General features: G+C 43.7%; 1 protein-coding gene across 4 annotated transcripts in view; it reads right to left on the reverse strand.

Annotated features, from left to right (window-relative positions):
• The window catches only part of LOC106612637 (serine/threonine-protein kinase SIK3 homolog), a 44,357-nt gene extending 30,107 nt beyond the window's left edge, over positions 1-14,250 (reverse strand). For all 4 annotated transcript variants that reach the window (XM_014213991.2, XM_045724427.1, XM_014213990.2 and 1 more), the window contains exon 1: positions 13,915-14,250. In XM_014213991.2, coding sequence (XP_014069466.2) covers positions 13,915-14,205 — 291 coding nt within the window. In that variant the 5' untranslated portion in view covers positions 14,206-14,250. The remainder of the gene's footprint in view (positions 1-13,914) is intronic.
• Between the last annotated feature and the right edge of the window lie 10,023 nt (positions 14,251-24,273).

A 24,273-nucleotide genomic window follows, 5' to 3' on the forward strand; every position in this document is an offset into this window, starting at 1 on the left:
TAGTGTATCTATAGGCTTGTGTTGATATTATTAGCTTGGGTCTTTTTTAATATCGAGGAATATTACACTTTCTCTGTTCATAGGAGTAACAACATGAACTTGTGCATGAGGCAGAAATAATGCAGTGCAACCCGAGTTTCGCCATCATATGGAAGACGGTGTCCCTTTTTGGTCAGTGTCAGTGGAGGACAGGGAGAGCGGAGGGATACTGAGGCGGACCCTCAGTCTGCTGCTCTCTCCCTCCGCTGAGACTGACCATCAGATGCAGGCACCATCAGCCCAATAAAATAAAAAGCAAATGATTTAAATGCATGCTCACTCAGCTGTGCTTCACAAGTAATACAACAACGGAGCTATAACCGGTGTGATCATATAGCCTACCTCAAATTTTGAAAAAGAATTGTAAAAAAAAGAATCCAGAACAACAATGCATTGGCAGGGCAATTCAAGCAAAGCCAATATGAAGTGATAATGTATTGGGCCTATAGCTTACTGCACAAACCTCATTGCTACAGTGGGTAGAATGGTGCCTGAAGGGATGGCTGACGTTTTACGTGCTCCTAACCAACTGTGTTATTTTGTTAGTTTTTTTTCACGTTGTTTAACTTATATTTTAACGTATTTTTCACATAAATTTGCTGCTACCGTCTCTTATGACCGAAAAGAACAGCAATTACTCACCTCGTACTAGAAGAAGGTTTTTTCTTTAACAAGTCCGACGCAAAGGATATACTGCTTTCTCAGAAACTGGCCCAAATCCCTGTCATTTGCATAAAGAATAGACGGAGAAAAAGGGGATGGAGGTCGGGCTGCCTTCTGAGAATTTGTAGGCGAGTGAGTAAACCCCCACTGCCATTCGCCAAAGTGGAATCATTGGAAAATAAAATGGATGACCTACCATCAAGATTATCCTACCAACGGAAAATTAAAAAACGGTAATATCTTAGGTTTCATCGAGTCGTGGCTGAACGACGACACGGATAATATAGAACCGGCAGGACAGAGAAGCACGTTTGGTAAGACGAGGGGTGTGGGTGTGTGTCTATTTGTCAAAAACAGCTTCATATTAAAGAAGTCTCGAGGTATTGCTCACCTGAGGTAGAGAACCTTATGATAAGCTGTAGACCACACTATCTATATTATTTGTAGCCGTCTATTTACCACCACAAACCGATGATGATGGCACTAAGACCGCACTCAACATGCTGTATAAGGCCATAAGCAAACAAGAAAATACTCATCCAGAAGCGGCGCTCCTAGTGGTCGGAGACTTTAATGCAGGGAAACTTAACCTGTTTAGGATAGGGGGCAGTATTTTCACGGCCGGATAAAAAACGTACCCGATTTAACCTGTTATGGCTAGGGGGCAGTATTTTCACGGCTGGATAAAAAACGTACCCGATTTAATCTGGTTACCACTCCTACCCAGTAACTAGAATATGCATATACTTATTACATATGGATAGAAAACACCCTAAAGTTTCTAAAACTGTTTGAATGGTGTCTGTGAGTATAACAGAACTCATTTGGCAGGCAAAAACCTGACAAGGTTTCAGGCAGGAAGTGGCCTGTCTGACAAGGTGTCGTTCTTCTTGTCTCTGTTTATTGAAGAGTGAGGATCTTAGCTGTCCCGTGACACTTCCTACGGCTGCCATAGGGTCTCAGAAGGCGGTAAAAAGCTGAATCGTGGCTTTGCAGGCTCTGGCTGAAAAAAAGTAGCGCGTTTGGGTAGTGGCTGGTTACAGTACTGTGAGACTCAGGCTCGTGCCCGCGTCGACCGAAAGCTTTGTTTACTTTCCTCTGTTTAGCTAAAAGGAGATTCCCGGTCGGAATATTATCGCTTTTTACGAGAAAAATGGCATAAAAATGGATTTTAAACAGCGGTTGACATGCTTCGAAGTACGGTAATGGAATATTTAGATTTTTTTTTGTCACGAATTGCGCCATGCGCGCGACCCTGATTTACCATTTCAGATAGTGTCTGGGACGCACGAACAAAACGCCGCTATTCGGATATAACGATGGATTATTTTGGACCAAACCAACATTTGTTATTGAAGTAGCAGTCCTGGGAGTGCATTCTGACGAAGACAACAAAAGGTAATCAAACTTTTATAATAGTAAACCTGATATTGGTGAGTGCTAAACTTGCCGGGTGTCTAAATAGCTAGCCCGTGATGCCTGGGCTATGTACTTAGAATATTGCAAAATGTGCTTTCACCAAAAAGCTATTTTAAAATCGGACATATCGAGTGCAGAGAGGAGTTCTGTCTCTATAATTCTTAAAATAATTGTTATGCTTTTTGTGAACGTTTATCGTGAGTAATTTAGTAAATTCTTAGTGAATTCGCCGGAAGTTTGCGGGGGGTATGCTAGTTCTGAACGTCACATGCTAATGTAAAAAGCTGGTTTTTGATATAAATATGAACTTGATTGAACAAAACATGCATGTATTGTATAACATAATGTCCTAGGGTTGTCATCTGATGAAGATCATCAAAGGTTAGTGCTGCATTTAGCTGTCTTCTGGGTTTTTGTGACATTATATGCTAGCTTGAAAAATGGGTGTCTGATTATTTCTGGCTTGGTACTCTGCTGACATAATCTAATGTTTTGCTTTCGTTGTAAAGCCTTTTTGAAATCGGACAGTGTGGTTAGATAAAGGAGAGTCTTATCTTTAAAATGCTGTGAAATAGTCATATGTTTGAAAAATTGAAGTTTTTGTATTTTTGAGGAATTTGTCATTCGGCCACGCCTATCATTGGATATTGGAGCAGGTGTTCCGCTAGCGGAACGTCTAGATGTAAGAGGTTAATCTGGTTATTACTCCTGCCCAGAAAGTAGAACATGCATATAATTGTTTGATTTGGATAGAAAACACCCTAAAGTTTCTAAAACTGTTTGAATGGTGTCTGTGAGTATAACAGAACTCATATGGCAGGCCAAAACCTGAGAAGATTCCATACAGGAAGTGCACTCTCTGACCATTTCTTGGCCTTCTATAGCCTCTTTATGGAAAATAGAGGATCTCTGCTGTAACGTGACATTTTCTAAGGCTCCCATAGGCTCTCAGAAGGCGCCAGAACGGGGAATGATGACTCTACAGTGCCTGGGCGAAAAACAGTAGCGCATTTGGAAAGTGGTCGATCTGAGAACAATGACACGGGCACCCGCATACATGTGCACGTGAAGACACCATTTTACATTTTCAGTGTTTGAACGGATACAACGTCTCCCAGTCGGAATATTATCGCTATTTTACGAGAAAAATCGCATAAAAATTGATTTTAAACAGCGTTTGACATGCTTCGAAGTACGGTAATGGATTATTTTGAATTTTTTTGTCACGATACACGCCGGCGCGTCACCCTTCGGATAGTGTCTTGAACGCAAGAACAAACGCAGCTATTTGGATATAACTATGGATTATTTGGAACCAAAACAACATTGGGTGATGAAGTAGAAGTCCTGGGAGTGCATTCTGACGAAGAACAGCAAAGGTAATCCAATTTTTCTTATAGTAAATCTGAGTTTGGTGAGTGCCAAACTTGGTGGGTGTCAAAATAGCTAGCCTGTGATGGCCGAGCTATCTACTCAGAATATTGCAAAATGTGCTTTCGCCGAAAAGCTATTTTAAAATCGGACACCGCGATTGCATAAAGGAGTTCTGTATCTATAATTCTTAAAATAATTGTTATGTTTTTTGTGAACGTTTATCGTGAGTAATTTAGTAAATTCACCGGAAGTTGGTATGGTGGGTATGCAAGTATGCAAGTTCTGAACGTCACATGCTAATGTAAAAAGCTGTTTTTTTATATAAATATGAAATTGATTGAACAAAACATGCATGTATTGTATAACATAATGTCCTAGGAGTGTCATCTGATGAAGATCATAGTGCTGCATTTAGCTGTGGTTTTGGTTTTTGTGACATTATATGCTAGCTTGAAAAATGGGTGTCTGATTATTTCTGGCTGGGTACTCTCCTGACATAATCAAATGTTTTGCTTTCGTTGTAAAGCCTTATTGAAATCGGACAATGTGGTTAGATAAAGGACAGTCTTGTCTTTAAAATGGTGTAAAATAGTCATATGTTTGAAAAATTGAAGTTTGGGGATTTTTGAGGAGTTTGTAATTCGCGCCACGCCCTATCATTGGATATTGGAGCGGTGTTCTGCTAGCGGAACATCTAGATGTAAGAGGTTAACAACTTCTATGGGCTACGTGGGATGCTAGCGTCCCACCTGCGGGACACAGCCAGTGAAATATCAGGGCGGCAAATTCAAAACAACAAAATGTCATAATTCAACTTTCTCAAACATTCTCCTTGATGTAACCACATTGTCCGATTTCAAAAAGGCTTTACAGCGAAAGCAAAACATCAGATTATGTTAGGAGAGTACACAGACAAAAATAATCACACAGCCATTTTCCAAGCAAGGACATGCATCATAAAAACCCAAAACACAGCTAAATGAAGCACTAACCTTTGACGATCTTCATCAGATGACACTCCTAGGACATTATGTTACACAATACATGTATGTTTTGTTCGATAAAGTTCATATTTATATCCAGAAACAGCATTTTACATTGGCGCGTGATGTTCAGAAAATGTATCCCCACCAAAACTCCCGGTGAATGTGCACATCAATTTACAAAAATACTCATCATAAACGTTGACAAAATAAAAAACAATTATTTAAAGAATTATAGATAGACTACTCCTGGATGCAACCGCAGTGTCAGATTTTAAAATAGCTTTACGGAGAAAGCACATTTTTCAATATTCTGAGTACATAGCTCGCCATCACAGCAAGCTATACAGACACCGGCCAAGTTCGGGGTCACCTAAACTCAGAATTAGTATTATAAATATTCTCTTACCTTTGCTGATCTTCGTCAGAATGCACTCCCAGGACTGCTACTTCCACAAGAAATGTTGTTTTTGTTCGAAATAATCCATATTTATGTCCAAATACCTCCGTTTTGTTCGTGCGTTCAGAGCACAAAGGCATAACGCGTGAGTGCGGTACCAGAGACGAAAAGTCAAAATGTTCCATTACCGTACTTAGAAGCATGTCAAACGCTGTTTAAAATCAATCTTTATGGTATTTTTAACGTAAAATTGCGATAATATTCCAACCGGACAATAGCATATTCATTCAAGAAGAAAAAGAAGGAACGGTGCGCTCACGGGACCGCGCATATCCAATCCCTTTGTCCCCAGGCAGTCCACTCAGTGACTGAGCTCCTATTATCTGCCCAGTGACAGGAGAATGCTGAAAGAACTATCTAAAGGCTGTTGACAGCCAATGGAAGCCTTAGGAAGTGCAAAGTGACCCCACAGAAACTGTAGTTTCGATAGAGAATCAAAAGAAGAACTACAATTCTCAGACTTTCCACTTCCTGGTTGGATTTTTATCAGATTTTTGCCTGCCATATGAGTTCTGTTATTCTCACAGACACCATTCAAACAGTTTTAGAAACGTCAGAGTGTTTTCTATCCAAATCTACTAATAATATGCATATTCTAGTTTCTGGGCCAGAGTAGTAACCAGTTTAATTTGGGTACGTTTTTCATCCGGCCGTGAAAATACTGCCCCCTACACCTCAACAGGTTAACTCATTTCTACCAGCATGTCACAAGTGCAACCAGAGGGAGAAAAAAACTCCAGACCACCTTTACTCCACACACAGAGACACGTAAAAAGCTCTCCCCCTCACTCCATTTGGCAAATCTGACCATAATTCTATCCTTCTGATTCCTGCTTACAAGCAAAAACTAAAGCAGGAAGTATCTGTGACCCGCTCAACACGGAAGTGGTCAGATGACGCTGATGCTAAGCTACAGGACTGTTTTGTTAGCACAGACTGGAATATGTTCCGGGATTCATCCTACGGCATTGAGGAGTATACCACCTCAGTCACCGGCTTCATCATTAAGTGCAATGACGAAATTGTCCCCACAGTGACCGTACGTACATATCCCAACCAGAAGCCATGAATTACAGGCAACATCCGCATCGAGCTAAAGGCTAGAGTTGCCGCTTTCAAGGAGTGGGACACTAATCCAGATGCCTATAAGAAATCCCGCTATGCCCTCAGACAAACCATCAAACAAGCAAAGCATCAAAACAGGATTACAATTGAATCCTACTACACCAGCTCTGACGGTCGTCAGATGTGGCAGAGCTTAAACTATTACGGACTACAAAGGGAAACCCAGACAAGAGCTGCCCGGTGACGCGAGCCTACCAGACGAGCTAAATGCCTTTTATGTTCGCTTTGAGGCAAGCAACACTGATGCATGCATGAGAGCACCAGCTGTTCCGGACGACTGTGATAACACTCTCGTTCGCCGATGTAAGCACGACCTTTAAACAGGTCAACATTCACAAAGCCGCGGGGCCAGACGGATTACCAGGATGTGTTCTCAAAGCATTGAGGCTGGTCATGGTTCACATTAACAGCATCCTCCCGGATACCCTAGACGCACTCCAATTCGCATATTGCCCCAACAGATCCACAGATGACGCAATCTCAATCGCAAAAGGAACACCTACGTTAGAATGCTGTTCATTGACTACAGCTCAGCATTCAACACCATAGTGCCCACAAAGCTCATAACTAAGCTAAGGACCCTGGGACTAAACACCTCCCTCTGCAACTGGATCCTGGACTTCCTGACGGGCCGCCCCCAGGTGGTAAGGATAGGCAACAACATGTCTGCCACGCTGATCCTCAACACTGGGGCCCCTCAGGGGTGTGTGTTTAGTCCCCTCCTGTACTCCCTGTTCACCCACGACTGCATGGGCAAACACGACTCCAACACCATCATTAAGTTTGCTGACGACACAAGTGTTTGGCCTCATCCCCGACAACAATGAGACAGCTTATAGGGAGGAGGTCAGAGACCTGGCAGTATGGTGCCAGCCTCTCCCTCAATGTGAGCAAGACAAAGGAGCTGATCGTGGACTACAGGAAAAGGAGGGCCGAACAGGCCCCCATTAACATCGAAGTGGCTGTAGTGGAGTGGGTCGAGAGTTAAGTTCCTTGGTGTCCACATCACCAACAAACTATCATGGTCCAAACACACCAAGACAGTCGTGAAGAGGGCACAACAACACCTTTTACCCCTCAGAAGACTGAAAAGATTTGGTATTGGTCTATAGATAAACAGGTAGATATACAGGTAGATAAACAGGTTAATGTCAAGCCCTGCATGCTTTTATTTATTTTTTATTTTACAAAAGTCCCATGGAATGTAGGCCTACATTGAACACCACATATTGGCTGCAACTGTAGGCTGAATGATAGCTGTTCTATTTCCATGTTAAAATGTTATGGGATGAATGTTCTCCATTGTTTTTGATGGTAGGCCTACGTTATGATCAAATAGCCACAGTCACCAACACGGCCACTGTTAAAACTAACTTAAAGCAAGTACAGCCTCAGTGTTCACAGAAAATGCATGCTGGAAGTTGCACAGAGTTTTCAATGTTCAAGTTTGCGCTCAGCAGACTAGAAATTTGCTCAGTGCTGAAAGAAATTTGAAGGAACATTGGCTAACAGGTGAGAGCGTTTTAAAAGACAGCCATGAAGATACCATCTCAGCTGTTTGCAATGAGAATAGTCAAAGTTATTTAATCTTTACTGCAGTCAGTCAGTCAGGCCCAAAGCCGCATGGCTCAGGAGCAATGCTAACCGACAGAGACCAGCGCTGTGTCCTCCTCTGAGAGGAGACCAAGACTCCCCCTCCCCCTACACACATAAACATTTATTTATTTATTTAACCTTTATTTAACTAAGAACAAATTCTTATTTACAATGACGGCCTACACCGGCCAAACCCGGACGACACTGGGCCAATTGGGCGCCGGCCTATGAGACTCCCAATCACAGCCGGTTGTGATGCAGCCTGGATATATACACAGAGACACTCAAAACACACACACACACACACACACACACACACACACACACACACACACACACACAGTGCATCTTAACATATGACAGTCAGGATGAGTGGGCTTGTGAACAGGGTTGGTTTGGGTACACAGAGTGCTACCAAGCGTGTGCATGCGAGTGACCGTGTAGCATGCACGTCCTTGTATTCTGCTGTGTGAGCGCAAGAGATGATCAGTTTGACATTGTTCTGGTATGGGGGAAAAAATTATAATCTTTGCCAATACTGACATCAAAAACATTCACATTTCCAGCTAAAGGTCAGTTGAAATGGCGTTATCACAACTACTTAACAAGAACTGGTTAAGCTATAAACTGGTTATAATAACTTTATTATTTCAATCAGCTTTTCCCACTGGGTTACCTGTAGTAGAGGGTTGCCCTTCTATTCAGGTGTGCCATAAGCATCACATGATCACACAAATAAGCCTACATCATTTATTCAACCCATGTTGTTAGTTTCCTTTGCTTGATCCTTTCAGCGGCAACACTACGCAACGCTGCATGCGGGAGGTCCTCACCCCTGCAGCTCAACGTTCTGTCATCATCATGGAGACTGGGTCACCACACAGGGTGAAAGTTCAATTGATCTCCAGACTCGGTGCAAGGTTACCAGTAACGAGAGACTCAGACTTTAACCTGGGGGAGAAAACCAGTGTGGCGGCGGCTGTGGCCTCGTCGTATCAACACGTGCTAGCTACCAACAAACGGTCACCCTGCCCTTCAACCACACAGCGGAGCCACAGGCTTTACACACTCCTCCAGGGAGAGAAAGAGTGTTCTGTGTGTGCGTGTGTCACGCATGTGGGTGACTCAGCTCATAAGGTCCAAGTTCAGATATTCCTGCATGCGTCTGAACTGTAGAGTGCGTGCGTGCGTGCGTGTGTGTGTGTGTGTGTGTGTGTGTGTGTGTGTGTGTGTGTGTGTGTGTGTGTGTGTTCCAAAGTAACAGCCTATTCATGTGCATGCACACCAGGAGTGCATGTGCTATTTTAACCGTGAATAGGTCTCATTCATCAATGAGGCAGCCAATACCCTAAATGGACAATGGGGAAAATCAAGAAGACAACTCAGTCTTTCTAAAATCAAAGCAAACGAGCAAAACCGATAAGTAGAGAGGCGTAAAACACTAACAGACACAACCCAGAGGATAATCTGGATCATAAAAATGGGTAGTTCCAGTTCTGGATGCTGATTGGCTGAGTCCGCGTCCCAGTTGTGGGTATAATCATGAAAGCCTAATCACGATATACCACAGTCTCTAGTTCCTTATTGCTTCAATGTCCACGGTCACATAGGCCAAAACCTCCATCTGATTAAACCACCCACTGAAAATAAAACCTCCAACAGATAATATGGGGCACCTCCATTTAAAAATGAGAAGAGTTTTTCTGTAGACGGAGTTTGCATTGGATCTTGAGATCAGCCAATGAGTGTGGTACCCTTGTGGCAGCTGAGCTCCATACATGGAGAGGGGTCATGACGAGCATCAAGTATCTGTTGTCCTCCATCTCTATGGATACCAACAAGATTCCAATGGAATTACCTTTCCCGGGGAGCGTGACGTTGATAGCACACTAACGTTAAGTGACTCTAACATGTACATCAACGTTGCCAACTGACTCGAGGAGGTGCGGGGGGGGCTGGCCGGACTGGCACATGTGGACAGGCGATGCCGTGGGGCTATTAGTCAAGAGGATAAATATAGCTGATGAGACAGTGTTATAATGCATGGACCCAGACCATACAGTCAGTAAGACCTGAATGTAGGTGAACGTCACCATTAAGGGGACTCCTACTAGGAACCTTTCTTTGGTAAAAGGGGGTAAGTTTGAACAATGGTATGAACTCTGTAACTATCAAAAAAGAAAAACCTAATGTTTAATTAAATAGCTGAAGGAATAGTCTACTGCAGGGGTACTCAAGGACTATTTGAGAATGTCCGGTCATACAAATTTCCTAGGTGGCAAAGATCGGGATGATTGTCAATTATCGGCGTAATAACAAACCCACACCTTGTAACCCCAAACTGTTCACAGCCCATTTGTTGGCGGAAAGAAAACTGTGCATTTTAAAGCTAATTTCCGCAATTCTACACATTTTGCGTGGGTCAGGGACTTTTTTTTGCTGATTTAAGCTAATTTCCTGCAATTTTACACATTTTCCCATGTCTTATGTGTGTATATATATGATATCAGGGGTCGAATGCCGACCTATTTCTATTTATTTTTACTTTGACCCTGTTCTGGGTCCGGATCGCCAGTTGAGTATGGCTGGTCTACTGTACATGTGTGAGAATGTTTTTCCACTATAATCTAGCTAGCCTCCTACCAAAGAGCCTACTCAGATATGAAGTCATATAATTAAGTAGTATGAAATTGCCTGTCAAAAACTACTGCTTTTGGATATAAAAAATGACGAGTTAGACCTAGGCCAGATTCCACTAGGGCTAGTACTGAACGCACACCAACAAGAACATGAGAGGATTGACGTACAGATTCTCTCTGTGCATAACCCAATAACTATGGGGCATGAAGGTAGGTCAAGCAGCAACACCACCATTATTCATACAAATTAAATCACAGCGTGACACGTGCGTTAGGCCCGTTATCTAACGTTGCCTGGACATCACGGCTACTGCTCCTCCTCCTCCTCAATGCAAATCTAAACTGAGGAGGAGGCAGTAGGGGGAAGAAGTCTGGATAGATACAGTGTAACGTGAGGAGACGGTGCGATGCACCGCAGACAAGCCAGAGCACGCCAGCTGTCATCTTTAACCATACCTGTCTGACTGTAGTGGAGCCAAGAGGCGGTGCCAAGTCTTCTGATAAGGAGGGGTGAGGGAGGGAGCTAGGCAGTTGGCAGAATTATTTAGGTTTATAAACACTTTTTTTATTCAGGGGTGTGTGTGTGTGTTTTGTTGTTGACCTCGTCCCGAGCGTGTCAGGTCTGGCCTAGCGGCTCTTGGAGTGTCCCTCTTCCAGAGCAGTGATGCCTGGCTTAGTGTAACACCCCGGCTCCACAATCCCCTTCTCCCTGGCTGATGTTGCAGACCGAAGCACCGAGCTATAGCTCCGGTCTTTCACACCACTTGATTAGGCATGACTAATACTGGCGGAGAAGGTGTGCAGTTAAAAGACCAGTGGAAATATGCTGAAACGGCTCACTTCTACGTAGGCTAACTGACTGCTTGGGAGGGTGTCATGTCAATGTATGTGAGCAACATTAATAGATAGGCTACTGTTTGAACTCAGTAGAAATTAGTTGATGTAGCTAGAAGAGGCTCCTTTTTTTTGTTTGTTATTCCATTATCATGCAATTGCTCTTGAATCAGGACATCAGCAGCTCTTCGGTTGCATAACATGCCCTTGTTTGGACTTTCAATTTCATAAACATGAAATATCAGCATTTGTAACCTTGAGTTGGTGAGAAGGAAGCACCAATGCACTGGTTTCATGTGCTTGGGCATCTATTTTCAAAAGCATTAGCTAGTCCCATTTAAATTGTACAAAGAAACCAGGTGAACCTGTTGGCTGTCAAATGGCTGTTGGCTGTCAAATGTAAAAAATATATCATGCTTCATAAGATGCAATGGGAGGGGTAAAAAAAAACAGAGGACAAAAACATGTTTTGGGTGGTGGTACAATTAATGACAAACCCAAATCAATAATATTTGGACCAGCTACTTCCTCCAAACATTACATGCAAACCACACTGGCCATGTTGCATGCACAAGCGTCGCAAAATAAAAATACACACAGATGTTACTCAATCATTTCACCCACACCATTCTTGCGCATCTGCGTTGCCAAGTGCTAAAATAGAACTTGGTTATTTTTGAGACACTCCACAAGCTGCAAGTCCCCTCCTTATCGGATATGAGGAAAATACAAACCCACGTGGATGCTTGAAAGACAAACAAGGAGAGATTCATTAAAAATAACAAGGTTTCCCTTTAAATCTGTGAATTAATCGTTGTAGTAGAAAAACACCAGATTTTGTATGACTCCGGGTCAAAATTCTACAAAGAACCAGCTAAAAAGAAGACCATATGCATGTCAGGTAAAATAACAACCCAATGTTCATCACCCAGGAAAAACTAGCTAGCCAGCTAAATGTCCATGAATGTTTCATGTGTGTTTCGACCTGCCCCCTGTGATTCAGTGTGGCATATTTAATTACACATTTATTAAATTAAAGAATTGAAATGTCAATCTCGCAATTACAACAGCCTTTGCCTAGAAAGGGTAATTTTCAAATTGCACTAATGCAATCCATTCTACCAGTCCAGCAGAATGCAAAATATCCTGGCCTGTGTGGAGTCCCCCTGTGCAAAAGTATCACTCAACAAAAAACTTGGCCTAACAATCGAGAGATTGTAGTTTTTAGTGGTCAGTGGTTTATCAATGAATCGTTATGTAACTTTAAGGCACTAATATGTGGTTCCCTACAAATACATTTTCACAAGTTCTGTAGATTAGTTTAAGCTGCTTAGGCTGTAGCCTAATATGTTCTTGAACATGTTCCATGTCACCATGTGAGTTAATCTATCAGAACAGTCAGCCTCCCTCACAAAACACACATAGAAGTAGTGACGTTTTCTGTCTTATACACACACACACACGTTACAATCGTGATTCCCTTACAGGTAGCCTTCTGTTTATCCCTCTCTAATGACTCTGGCCTCAGTTCGATCCCATGAGCGTGTTGCAGATCCACAGTCTTATTAGTAGGAGTTGTCACAGGTTTAGTGGCACTGGCATAGGTTTAAAAGCATAGCCAGTGGGTAGGCTATCATTTGCCCTGCTCTACTCCTTGGTCACCTAGGTCGTTACTGAGAGAAAAATAAAACCGCTTCACAATAAGATACCTGGGAAAATAAAACTGAATGGTAATGTGTGTAAAGGCAAAACGTGGATTTTAAAAAGTAGCCTACTGTTCATGCTATGGTCTCTCAACAATAAGGATGAATGATATGTAGGTAAAAATTGGGACTACTATGATTGTTTTTTTGTTTCAATATTGAAAAACAAGATCTGCCTATTCGCCAGCAATGCATCTGCCTACAGACGCCCACACTATGCAACAGCATACGCACACTCAAAGGGATATCAATAAGCTATGACATATCTAAGGCAGCCCATAGCCCCTGCCTATACCCAAATGAAAACGCCACATAACCTGGCACAAACTAAAATACCAGTTCTTGAATACACCCCCCTTATATTAAATGAATACACCATGAGAAAATGTTAAACATTCAAACTTTTTCAGTGAGAAAATACATTGTTAGTCAACACATTTTTAGGGATGAGATCTGGCAAGCCAGCAACACGTTAACTGCCTGTCAAACCAGCTTGTTTTTTTCAGTTAGTTACCTAGTCAACGATTGCCAAAGGAACATTCACTTCAAAATCTAACAAATATATAAATTGCTTGCTAATGATACGTATAAACTACTGATGACATAGATTACACGATTCTTGTAATCCTACCTAGCTAATACATAATGCCAAAAATAGCTGGTCAGCTAGCTAGCTGATTGTAAACCCCAAATAGAACAAATGTAACGTTAGTTAACTAACGCATCCAAATAGCAAACGTTACGCTCGAAGTCCCCCTCTCCTCTTTCATCCCAGCGGTACCCTTCTCTCCGTCGACAAGTGACCCCCGCTGTCCTTGTTACATTAGAACTGATTTTATCATGTGAAAAACTCAGCGGAAAAACTACAATGCGAACGGTTGCTTATGATGCTTATTACACCCCCGCACTGAACACTGCGACCAAAAGCGGACTAGCCGTTGTAACGTTACTCGCTCCCAAGCCCGAAGGCCCAATCTTCAGCCTAGATGAGAGTGACAGCGATAACACAGTCAAATGAGTACAAATCGTTGACAACCTATAATTGATCCCGTTCAAAAAACCTTTATTAATCATCGTACCTTTGCTTTGGTGATGATGTGTGTTGCCAATTTAACAACGGCGAAATTCCCTTTGCCGATGGTCCGCTCGATTTCGTAGTAGCCCACTCGGGCTGGGGGGGGCCTGCTGGCCGAGGGGTGGCCGGGGTTGGTGATGCACCCCGCAGCTGGGGTAGGTCGATTGGAGTGGCTGATCCCAGAGGATGGCTGTGCTCGGTTCTGGGCGCCCATGCCTGCGTGGGCCGGTCGGGTAGAGTGCGTAATCCCGGCCGCAGCGGACCCAGCTGCACCTCCGCTTGACACGGCCGCCATCTTCTCGCCTCTCTGCGGGAACAACAACCAGCCTTGCGCAGCGCGCATCGCGGGCACGCCCCCGCCCTGCGTCATATTACGTAGACAGCCCCTTCGCAGCGCCCTCGCTAGGTTGTAACTATAGCAACTATCAGCGTAACAATGACTTCATCCACAGAAACGGTTGCCTTGGCGACAGAACTGCGCATTATCGCGCTAGCGCAAGTCTGTGTGTGTTTCTTAACCGGGAAGACCGCCATGCAGTTTCACATGTCTGTCGAGTGTACATCACATGGTTGGATGGATTCAACATCTCTGGTTCAACTCATTCTAATGGACACTGAAAATACTTTATTGCCTGCAAAATGTCACGCATCACCTCGTTCAGACGTTCCATCTGAAAAAAATAGTTATTATATTCTGTTTTATTCCATTCTATTCTATTATTTTACAACTGGCGGCCTATACCTACAAACACACACACACAGCCCGTTGGCAGTGCCCCTGTAACAACAATTTTGGACCCCCTTGTGGCCCCCCTAAATGTGTATGAAATAATTTTTACATAACTAATTTTTGCTATCGTTCTTTTTTTACATCCGTTATTAGACAGTGGCAACGCGGAACACTAATTTAACCCCCACACTTTCTAGAGGGACGGCTTTAGGCGGAACACAAGAGTATCGTAACACATGCAAAACGATATGACAACAATAACGTCTAATGTAACTGGCTCTTCTAACAGTACAACTGGCCCCAGCTTGTACTGTTAGTTCTAGATTGCTTGTACTGTTAGTTCTAGACCGCCTTCCCTAGACCGCCACTGTTGGGAAGGGCTTGTAACGCAAACATTTCACTATAAATTCTACACCTTTGTATTCGGCCCATGTGACAAATACAATTTGATGTCATGTCATGTCTCATCCATCATCTACAGCAGCGTTATCAAATATATTGTGACGTGTCCAATCCCGCTTGAATAAAATAAACAAGGGAATTCATTCAATTTACTTTAAATGACCAAAATCTAATTGAAAATGTATAGAAATTATTCACCAACAGCACCAGACCAAAGTTTTGACACACCTACTCATTCAAGGGTTTTTCTTAATTTGTACTATTTTCTACATTGTAGAATAGCAGTGAAGACATCAAAACTATGAAATAACACATGGAATCATGTAGTAACCCAAAAAAGTGTTAAACAAATCAAAATAATTTTAAATGTGAGATTCTTCAAAGTAGCCACCCTTTGCATTGATGACAGCTTTGTACACTCTTGGCATTCTCTCAACTAGCTTCACCTGGAATGCTTTTCCAACAATCTTGAAGGAGTTCCCACATATGCTGAGCACTTGTTGGCTGCTTTTCCTTCACTCTGCGGTGCAACTCATCTCAACCATCTCAATTGGGTTGAGGTTGGGTGATTGTGGAGGCCGGGTCATCTGATGCAGCACTCCATTACTCTCCTTCTTGGTCAAATAGCCTTCCACAGCCTGGAGATGTGTTGGGTCATTGTCCTCTTGAAAAACAAATGACAGCCCCACTAAGTGCAAACCGGATTGGATGGCGTATCGCTGCAGAATGCTGTGGTAGCCATGCTGGTTAAGTGTGCTTTGAATTCTAAATAAATCGCCAACAGTGTCACCAGCAAAGCACCCCCACACCATCACACCTCCTCCATGCTTCACGGTGGGAACCACACATGCAGAGATCATCAATTCACCTATTCTGTGTCCCACAAAGACACAGTGGTTGGAACCAAAAATCTCAAAGTTTGACTTTTCAGACCAAAGGACAGATTTCCACCGGTCTAATGTCCATTGCTCATGTTTCTTGGCCCAAGCAAGTCTCTTCTTCTTATTGGTGTCCTTTAGTAGTGGTTTCTTTGCAGCAAATCAACCATGAAGGCCTGATTCATGCAGTCTACTCTGAACAGTTGATTTTGAGATGTGTCTGTTACTTGAACTCTGTGAAGTATTTATTTAGGCTGCAATTTCTGAGGCTGGTAACTCTAATCATCTTATCCTCTGCATTAGAGTAAACTCTGGGTCTTCATTTCCTGTGGCGGTCCTCATGAGAGTCAGTTTCATCATAGCGCTTGATGGTTTTTGCGACTGCACTTAAAGACACTTTCAAAGTTCTTGACATTTTACGCATTGACTGACCTTCATGTCTTAAAGTAATGACGCACTGTCGTTTCTCTTTGCTTATTTGAGCTGTTCTGGACATAATATGGACATGGTCTTTTACCACAAAGGGCTATCTTCTGTATACTACCCCTACCTTGTCACAACACAACTGATTGGCTCAAACGCATAAGAAGGAAATAAATTCCACAAATTAACTTTTAACAAGGCAGACCTGTTAATTGAAATGTATTCCAGGTGACTACCTCATGAAGCTGGTTGAGAGAATGCCAAGAGTGTGCAAAGCTGTCATCATGGCTACTTTGAAGAATCTCAAATATAAAATATATTAATTTTTGGAAACTACAAAAATGAATTTTTTGATTTTTGCATGTTTGGAAACTACATGATTCCATAAGTGTTATTTCATAGTTTTGATGTCTTCACTACTATTCTACAATGTTGAAAAATGTAAAAATACAGAAAAACACTCGGTTCAAAGGTTTGTCCAAAAACTTTGACTGGTACTGTATATTCATCCAGTTCCTTACTGTTCAGCTCGCAAATAATCACTAGACAGTCAGGGATGATCAAACATTTAAAAAACGATGGATAGAGGCATAGATGGAAGAAGAAAATAATAGTGCACTAGGCCTTTATTAATCCTGTATAAGTGGAGTAATACAAATTAAACAAATATTTTGACGGCAAGGAAATATAACACATTTTCTGTGCGGTCCTCTGGACCTCGTTGAAGACCAAATGCCCCCCCGCTGCCTCCAGCGGACATATATCAGTCAGCACAGAAAGAAAACATGAAACAAGGCCTTAAGAATATCTAAACATGTTCACATTTTATATTTAGGGTGATGTTCTAAAGCACATCTTGGATGATTGGCTTTAAATTTAGACTTTTGGGAGAAAAACAGTTGGGTCTCCTAAACAGGCTCTTGCATCAAAGTTGTTACATCAGGAGGGTGCAATAGGTTAGGCATGATGAAGACAAATTAGGGCCCTGAAAGGACAGCTCTTTATGGTGAACTAGAAAGGATATAATAGGCCTCAACAATCTCTTACTTATGCATAATATGCCCGGTATTATGAGTTGTTGTAAGGGTATACAATTGTATTCTTGGAGCACCACATTGATCAGAATGTACATTAAAGAGATGTAGGCTAACATCACGGTTTTATTTTACTGGATATGTTGATTACATGACTTACAGGCCTGTAAGATTCAGTATCAGAGAATCAGCTAGAATCTAGTGTTACGCGGAGTGGAACAGGGGAACCCAAGAGCAGACTCAGACGAGGAGACTGGGATTAAGTAAGCAAGGTATTTATTGAAACACAGGGAGGCGATGGAGTGCAGGTCAGGGGAAGCTCAGGCGTGTTGCTGGAAACCAGGGGCTGAGGCTGAAGAGAGAGGAGTCGAGACAGAGTAAGCAGGTCCGGAAGGGAATCCAAGGGAGTAGTAGAGTGGGGAATCCAGGACAGAGTAGCAGGATGACGAGACGTGGGACTGGAGACAGGGACCAGTGTCAGAGCGGGCACAATTGTAGCGGAGAGAAAAACAGCATCAGGCAAGGAAAACAGGCACAACAGCATAACAGGATCTGAATAGTAACAAATGGCTAGAACCGTAGACTGACTGAGCAGAGATTACGATCTGGCAGCATGGAAGAGGCAGGGCTGAGTATTTGTAGAGGTCTTGATTATGGAACAGGTTGCAGCTGGTGGGGAACTGCTCTGACTCCAGCACACCTGTCTCCGCCCACACAATCACACACACCCACACACACACACACACACACACACACACACACACACACACACACACACACACACACACACACACACACACACACACAGAGAGGGAGAGGGAGAGAGAGAGAGGGCACTGGGGGAGTTGCGGCAGGTCAAGGAGAAACAGGATGAGCAGTAGAGGGTGTTACAGGAGCAGATGTGACATCTAGATCACACATTCACTTTTCTGAATCTAAATTGATCTATTTCCTTTATCAATATTATAACAGTTTTCCTTGCCCACCACTAAATCAAGTATTATAATAAGACTAAGAATTTGATGACAATTGGAGACCTAGTCTACTTCCTACTTTGATGGTAAAACTGCAGAGGGAGCAAATATAAGAAAGAATGCAAACATATTTTTTCTGATGAGTTATAACTGATGAGAAACCTTGCAAAAGAGACACAGCACTATTTCACTGTTATTACGTAATAATTAAACTATTTATTTCTGTTTAGGGTTAAGGTTTGGGTTAGCCCCAGTTTCAAGTGTTAACCTAGTCGTGCTGTCCATGGGATGCTGATCAGTCAAGTCTGTAGTAGACCCATATCTCGCAGGTTGGCATTTATTGTCATGAATCTTGTTCTGGAGGCAGCTCTGGAGAGTGGTCACTAGCTGGCACAGACACAAAGTGATATAAATCTGATTTTAAACCTAATTGTAACCTTAACCACACTGCCATCCCTAATGCCAAGCCCTAACCTCAAAAAACAATTAAAAAAATCAATTATATAGCCAAATTAATATATTAAATCTAATATTAAGGAAGTCTCAAGGATTTGCTCACCTGAGGTAGACTATATCATGAAACGCTGCAGACCACACTATTTACCGGAGAGTTTTCATCTATATTTTTCATAGCTGTCTATTTACCACCACAAACTGATGCTGGCACTAAGTCCGCACTCAATGAGCTGTATAAGGCCATAAGCAAACAGGAAAACACTCATCCAGAGGCAGCGCTCCTAGTGGCTGGGGACTTTAATGCAGGGAAACTTAAATCCGTTTTACCTAATTTCTACCAGCATGTTAAATGTGCAACCAGATGAAAAAAACACTCCAGACCACCTTTACTCCACACAGAGACACGTACAAAGCTCTCCCTCGCCCTCCATTTGGCAAATCTGATCATAATTATATCCTCCTGATTCCTGCTTACAAGCAAAAACTAAAGCAGGAAGCACCAGTGACTCGGTCAATAAAGAAGTGGTCAGATGACGCAGATGCTAAGTTACAGGACTGTTTTTCTAGCACAGACTGGAATATGTTCTGGGATTCTTCCGATGGCATTGAGGAGTACATCACATTAGTCACTGGCTTCATCAATAAGTACATCGAGGACGTCGTCCCTACAGTGACCGTACGTACATACCTCAACCAGAAGCCATGGATTACAGGCAACATCCGCACTGAGCTAAAGGCTAGAGCCGCCGCATTCAAGGAGTGGGACTCTAACCCGGATGCTTATAAGAAATCCCGCTATGCCCTCAGACGAACCATCAAACAGCCAAAGTGTCAATAAAGGACTAAGATTGAATCATACTACACCGGCTCCGACACTCGTCGGATGTGGCAGGGCATGCAAACTATTACGGACTATAAAGGGAAGCACAGCCGTGAGCTGCCCAGTGACACGAGCCTACCAGACGAGCTAAATGCCTTTTAAGCTAGCTTTGAGGCAAGCAATACAGAAGCATGCATGAGAGAATCAGCTGTTCGGGACGACTGTGTGATCACGCTCTCCGTAGCGTCTCCTTCCTGAGTGGTATGACGGTTGCGTGGCCCCATGGTGTTTATACTTGCGTACTATTGTTTGTACAGATGAACGTGGTACCTTCAGGCATTTGGAAATTGCTCTCAAGGATGACCCAGACTTGTGGAGGTCTACAATTTTCCTTCCGAGGTCTTGGCTGATTTCTTTTGATTTTTACCATGATGTCAAGCAATGAGGCACTGAGTTTGAAGGTAGGCCTTGAAATACATCCACAGGTACACCTCCAATTGACTCGAATGATGTCAATTAGCCTATCAGAAGCTTCTAAAGCCATAACATCATTTTTTGGAATGTTCCAAGCTGTTTAAAGGCACAGTAAACTTCTGACACACTGGAATTGTGATACAGTGAGTTATAAGTGAAATAATCTGTCTTTAAACAATTGTTGGAACAATTACTTGTGTCATGCACAAAGTAGATGTCCTAACCGACTTGCCAAAACTATAGTTTGTTAACAATAAATTTGTGGAGTGGTTGAGAAACGAGTTTTAATGGCTCCAACCTAAGTGTATGTAAACTTCCGACTTCAACTGTATACATAAATAATTAGTGGTTACCCACGGAATTGCAGGACTGATTATGGCAAGCAAATCAGTTTATATTTGTCTTGGCTAGCTAGCTTGCTATGATTTAAATGATGCCGCAATACCAGACCAACAGCATCGGCTTTTTGCCCCCTGCCCCAGTTCCTAGAGGGAAGTGGACTGTTGTGTGAGGGTATTCAGAGGCTCGTATAGGGCTTTTCTGAACCACTGCTGATGTGTGCTGGTCTTATATTGGCACTTTTACAGTCTCCGAAGTATCACTAAGATGGGTGTTACATTTCTGTAGTGGATGATCCAGCCTACCTACGGAGGAGGAGCTGTGACAATCGAAGACGACAAGGTGCCAGATGAAGAGCTCCGTGACCTGTCTGTCAGATGTCTCTACCTCCCTGCCTTGCTGTACCATCTATGCTAACCCCTCCTTACTGACTTTATTGTCCCCACGGGGACATTTTGTTGCAGTGTCATGTACACGTTTAAAGTGCCGTTTAAATACAAAACAAATTGACAATACAACTTTCATAACAGTTACATACCAATAAAAAGAGACTAGCCTGCTGGCCTTACTGGGTCAATAGGAACATTAGCCAAGCTATTTAGGAGGGGTATCACACCTGGCACAAATGATTGTCTAGTTCTGTTTTTTCTGCCAAGGGGTGCCCTATACCTGCGCCCAGAGGGGAGTAGTCCAAAGTCAAGATACTACCCTTCTGAACTGCCTATCATCTAAAGCTGTGGACGACTGTTGCCCAAGAACTGTCCTATTCCTACATTTGTTTTATTAAATAGTTTTTTATTTATTTTGTTTTTAAAGCGACTTTGAGATTCTACTTGTAATGAAAAGCGCTATATAAAATAAATCTATTATTATTATTATTATTAATGACAACATGACCGAGTGGCGCAGATTACTGTTCAATTTGAGAAGGGCGCTCCCTCACCCTTTTTTACCCATTCATGTCACAGGCCATAGACAGATGCACCGTGGCTCAGGTTACTAGAACTCCTTCAATGGGAGGGGTAGAGAATACATTCAGGGAAATGCGATGACGTGAAAGCGTAAGAACTGCGCTGTTAAGATCAGAGATTAGTCTCCTGAGTATACACCTTCATTCGAGGTGTACATACCTACATCACCTGAATGCAAACCAAGTAATCTTACTTATAGGTCTTCCTGCTCTCTTGAGGACCTTGCTAATCTCGAAAAGGAGTCAGTCGGCAGTGGTGAGCCCTCTAAAGTTGAGCCAGTCAAGGATATAGCGGAAATGGAGGAAAACTCGCCTCCCTGCGGACCTGGCATCCTTTCACTCCCTCCTCTCTACATTCTCCTCTTCTGTCTCTGCTGCTAAAGCCACTTTCTACCACTCTAAATTCCAAGCATCTGCCTCTAACCCTAGGAAGCTCTTTGCTACCTTCTCCTCCCTCCTGAACCCTCCTCCCCCCCCCCCCCCCTCCTCCCTCTCTGCGGATGACTTCGTCAACCATTTTGAAAAGAAGGTTGACGATATCCGATCCTCGTTTGCTAAGTCAAACGACACCGCTGGTCCTGCTCACACTGCCCTACCCTGTGCTTTGACCTCTTTCTCCCCTCTCTCTCCAGATGAAATCTCGCGTCTTGTGACGGCCGGCCGCCCAACAACCTGCCCACTTGACCCTATCCCCTTCTCTCTTCTCCAGACCATTTCCGGAGACCTTCTCCCCTACCTCACCTCGCTCATCAACTCATCCTTGACCGCTGGCTATGTCCCTTCCGTCTTCAAGAGAGCGAGAGTTGCACCCCTTCTGAAAAAAACCTACACTCGATCCCTCCGATGTCAACAACTACAGACCAGTATCCCTTCTTTCTTTTCTCTCCAAAACTCTTGAACGTGCCGTCCTTGGCCAGCTCTCCTGCTATCTCTCTCAGAATTACCTTCTTGATCCTAATCAGTCAGGTTTCAAGACTGGGCATTCAACTGAGACTGCTCTTCTCTGTGTCACGGAGGCTCTCCGCACTGCTAAAGCTAACTCTCTCTCCTCTGCTCTCATCCTTCTAGACCTATCTGCTGCCTTTGATACTGTGAACCATCAGATCCTCCTCTCCACCCTCTCCGAGTTGGGCATCTCTGGCGCGGCCCACGCTTGGATTGCGTCCTACCTGACAGGTCGCTCCTACCAGGTGGCGTGGCGAGAATCTGTCTCCGCACCATGCGCTCTCACCACTGGTGTCCCCCAGGGCTCTGTTCTAGGCCCTCTCCTATTCTCGCTATACACCAAGTCACTTGGCTCTGTCATATCCTCACATGGTCTCTCCTATCATTGCTATGCAGACGACACACAATTAATGTTCTCCTTTCCCCCTTCTGATAACCAGGCGGCGAATCGCATCTCTGCATGTCTGTCAGACATATCAGTGTGGATGACGGATCACCACCTCAAGCTGAACCTCGGCAAGATGGAGCTGCTCTTCCTCCCGGGGAAGGACTGCCCGTTCCATGATCTCGCCATCACGGTTGACAACTCCCTTGTGTCCTCCTCCCAGAGTGCTAAGAGCCTCGGCGTGACCCTGGACAACACCCTGTCGTTCTCCACTAACATCAAGGCGGTGACCCGATCCTGTAGGTTCATGCTCTACAACATTCGCAGAGTACGACCCTGCCTCACACAGGAAGCGGCGCAGGTCCTAATCCAGGCACTTGTCATCTCCCGTCTGGATTACTGCAACTCGCTGTTGGCTGGGCTCCCTGCCTGTGCCATTAAACCCCTACAACTCATCCAGAATGCCGCAGCCCGTCTGGTGTTCAACCTTCCAAAGTTCTCTCACATCACCCCGCTCCTCCGCTCTCTCCACTGGCTTCCAGTTGAAGCTCGCATCCGCTACAAGACCATGGTGATTGCCTACGGAGCTGTGAAGGGAACGGCACCTCCATACCTTCAGGCTCTGATCAGGCCCTACACCCAAACAAGGGCACTGCGTTCATCCACCTCTGGCCTGCTGGGCCCCCTACCTCTGAGGAAGCACAGTTCTCGCTCAGCCCAGTCAAAACTGTTCGCTGCTCTGGCACCCCAATGGTGGAACAAGCTCCCTCACGACGCCAGTACAGCGGAGTCAATCACCACCTTCCGGAGACACCTGAAACCCCACCTCTTTAAGGAATACCTAGGATAGGATAAAGTAATCCTTCTAACCCCCCCCCCTACTAATCCTGTAATTATTGGAACTCTGTTTATGCAGCACATGAAGCCTGTGTACAGTCGTGGCCAAAAGTTTTGAGAATGACACAAATATTAATTTTCACAAAGTCTGCTGCCTCAGTTTGTATGATGGCAATTTGCATATACTCCAGAATGTTATGAAGAGTGATCAGATGAATTGCAATTAATTGCAAAGTCCCTCTTTGCCATGCAGATTAACTGAATCCCCAAAAAAACATTTCCACTGCATTTCAGCCCTGCCACAAAAGGACCAGCTGACATCATGTCAGTTATTCTCGCGTTAACACAGGTGTGAGTGTTGACGAGGACAAGGCTGGAGATCACTCTGTCATGCTGATTGAGTTAGAATAACAGACTGGAAGCTTCAAAAGGAGGGTGGTGCTTGGAATCATTGTTCTCCCTCTGTCAACCAAGGTTACCTGCAAGGAAACACATGCCGTCATCATTGCTTTGCACAAAAAGGGCTTCACAGGCAAGGATATTGCTGCCAGTAAGATTGCACCTAAATCAACCATTTATCAGATCATCAAGAACTTCAAGGAGAGCGGTTCAATTGTTGTGAAGAAGGCTTCAGGGCACCCAAGAAAGTCCAACAAGCGCCTGGAGTTGATTCAGCTGCGGGATCAGGGCACCACC

The sequence above is a fragment of the Salmo salar genome, chromosome ssa09 (assembly GCF_905237065.1).
Source record: "Salmo salar chromosome ssa09, Ssal_v3.1, whole genome shotgun sequence".
NCBI classification, from domain to species: Eukaryota; Metazoa; Chordata; class Actinopteri; order Salmoniformes; family Salmonidae; genus Salmo; species Salmo salar.